The 2,986-nt window shown below is 53.0% G+C and overlaps 1 protein-coding gene across 4 annotated transcripts in view; it reads left to right on the top strand.

Annotated features, from left to right (window-relative positions):
* KATNIP (katanin interacting protein) overlaps positions 1-2,986 on the top strand; it is a 225,682-nt gene that overhangs the window by 183,112 nt on the left and 39,584 nt on the right. For all 4 annotated transcript variants that reach the window (XM_027771785.1, XM_027771786.1, XM_006148283.2 and 1 more), the window contains one exon: positions 77-956. In XM_027771785.1, coding sequence (XP_027627586.1) covers positions 77-956 — 880 coding nt within the window. The remainder of the gene's footprint in view (positions 1-76; positions 957-2,986) is intronic.

The following is a 2,986-nucleotide window of genomic DNA, read 5'->3' as shown; positions in this document are numbered from 1 at the left end:
GTATGTCCTGCTTCCAAAATTTGGTCCATCGGTCTTAGGCCATGCATCTTCATTTTGTTAAATTTTGTGTTTTCAGGATCTTGACATTGGTGCCAAGGACGTGAGGCTTTATGTCAACAAAAACCTCATTTTTGATGGCAAGTTAGACAAAGGAAGCGGCGAGGCTCCAGCTGACCGGAGCATCCTGCTTGACCTGAAGCCCGAGAAGAATGAGAGGACAGAGAACACGGTGGGCAATTGCTCAGAAGGAAGCAGAGATGCCCACAAGACGGCTGGCACAGACGGGGATGAGGCGCTCCCGCTCACTTGCTCACCGCCAGCCGAAGCATTAGTCGAGGGGAAGCATTCTTCCCAAGGAAATGTATTTGGCGAAGAGATGAATTCCACTAATTGCACGAAAGACAATTTGGCCAAGTTAGAAGAAGACTTAAGATTGTTGGCTGCCCCCGTCTCAATGGGTGACACACCCGGCACCCCTCCCACCTCCCCACCTATGAAGTGCCCTCCTCTTGATGAGGAGCCCTCTCTGATCCAACAGCTAGAAAACCTCACAGGCAGAAAGATCTCTGAGCTTCCTGGGAAAACCCCATCCTGGTTACAGCCTTCTCCTACGGGGAAAGGCAGGAAGCAGGGAGGCCGGAAGCCGAAACCCCTCTGGCTTAGCCCTGAGAAGCCACTGGACTGGAAAGACAGGCTTCCGTCAGATGACATCATCAATGAGGGTCCTGGAGAGACCGAGGCTGGAAATAAAGGCCCCCGGCGTGAGCAGGGGCGGGCGACCAACCGGAATGTCATGGCCAGTGAGAGAGCCCAGAGGGTAGCCCCCCAGGTCTGTGGCGATGACTTAGACATCTTTGACCAGCCCGCCAACAAGGAGCGCCCTGCTAGTGGGAGGAGGAGCACAAGGAAGGATGCTGCCAGCAGTAGTCATGGTGACGACCAGCCAGCCAGCAGAGGTAAGCCCCAGCAGCGGTCCAACTCGGTACCATCCTCCCTGTGCCTTGGTCGGCATGAAGCCCCTTAGCCTTACGGATCTCCATTTGCTTATCTGCAAAATAAAGGGGCTCTTCTCAATGAGGGGCCACATACTCAGTCCCAGGGGCCAGAGTGGGAGGAGAAATAATGAAACAGGTGAAACTCAGAGGTGCATTTTGTGGGAGTATAAATGATGAAACAGGTGAAACTCAGAGGTGCATTTTGTCACTGCCACCAAGATAAGCCCTTGTGCCCATTTTTCTAGCAACACATGGTTTTTCCAGCCTAGAATCTGTTGTTCTGCCTTTGATGGAGCTGTGGGTCACTCGTCAACTCGCTTCATTCTTTACTGTTAGAGAAATAATACAAGTGTGATGAGAAATGGCAACTGACACTTGCCAGGGCTTCAGGGGGGCCGTAGGGATTGGTGAGGACTGTGGCAAATTGGACGGCGCAAGCCCATCTGAAAACAACAGCTGCCACTGCACTGCAGCTTCCCGCTGGCGCCCGGGAAGGCAAGGCCAGGGTGCCAGATCTCGCCTCCCGTTTTCCAAGAGAAGCCAGAAATGTGGAGTATTCTTATTTCCAATGTTGGCAACTGACTCATGATTTTTAAACCACTGTGTGTATGTCCAGAAAACAAAAACCAGCAACTCAAGTTAGCAGGACTCACCCTGAGAGCTTTGGGAACTTTGCAGTAGATTATCTCGAAGGGCATTCCCGACTCGGGGAGGAAGGTCTGGGGGCTGGGATCTGGAATATGTACACTGAGAGCTGGCTCGTAGAGGAAGTAGTGTAACAGCCGGGACTCAAACCATCAGAACTCGGACTCTGCTCCTTACAGGTCTGGGCCCTCTAGCCAGGCACTCCTGGCTGAGCCCAGTGACTTTATCTATAAAGTGGGTCCCAGTGTTGCAAGAAATGAATGAGAGAGTAGCTTCAAAATAGGAATGCAGCTGGCAGCTGTCACTGCAACACTGAGTTGTACATCCCACACCGTCCACGGCGCTTTCAGACCTACCCAGCCAGGACTCACTCCTAGGTTCTCCAAGCTTAACCACCCTACACCACAAGGCAGCATAGCCTGGGCCAGACTGCCTGGGCATGTGCCCGGCTTCCTCCTTGCCAACCCACACTTTAGGCTGGTTCTGAATCCCCTCTGAGCCTTAGCACCCACGTCTGTGAAATGATGCTAGCAATACTCGTACGAGTTCTAGGACCAGCCATGTCATCTGTGTGCAGCGTTTGGTGCAGCACCTGGCACATAGGAGCACCTCGCACATGTTAGCTGCCACTGTCATCGTCGTCGTCACCACCTCCGCTCTCCAAGTCTGCCTCTTGGTGGTGTCTCTGTATGCAAAAGATGACACTTGTATTTTTTAATGAATCTCATCAGTATCTACTTAATAGCAAGTGACTAGAAGACAGAGGCCTGGTCTGTCACTTTAGGATACTGGAGCGAGTGCCTCAGGCTCAGTGTCCTCCTGTGCATGGTTGTCTACTCCAGTTCCCCAGCCCTATGGGTTTCCGCCACTCACTCCTGCTGAGGCCCAACATGGAGACTGGAGATCAAGGAGGGGAGCAGAAGGGAGGGAGGAACTGAGATGCTCTTTAAGGGCAGGTGCCCGGCTCGTGGTGGGTCCTCTACACTGTGGGAGGGGCAATGACAAGAAGGGACTGTGGGGAACTAGATCATGACAGTTTGCATAAGCCAGCCTCTGGTCGAGGCACACTACCTAAATGAGCCTCAAGCCTCACAGCAGCTCCAAGGTGTAGGCAACTTTCCTAGGGTCCCCAATAGCACAGAGTAGGATTTGAACCCTGGCAAACCAGCTCCAGCACCCATACCTCAAACTCCTGCCCTGCGGTGGAGGCCCAATTACCACAGCCGTCATCACCCACCTGCCCCGGGAGTACCAGGCAATTCCAGGCATTCCCGGTAAACAGACATGCAAAGCCTCTGGGAGTTCCAAGGTGACGGGTGTTATTCTAACTTGCCCAAGTTCAGCAG

Source organism: Tupaia chinensis, unplaced genomic scaffold, assembly GCF_000334495.1.
Source record: "Tupaia chinensis unplaced genomic scaffold, TupChi_1.0 Scaffold000231_1, whole genome shotgun sequence".
In the NCBI taxonomy this organism is placed as follows: domain Eukaryota; kingdom Metazoa; phylum Chordata; class Mammalia; order Scandentia; family Tupaiidae; genus Tupaia; species Tupaia belangeri.
Note: the sequence above shows the minus strand (reverse complement) of the source record. Positions and strands in the feature narration are given on the sequence as shown.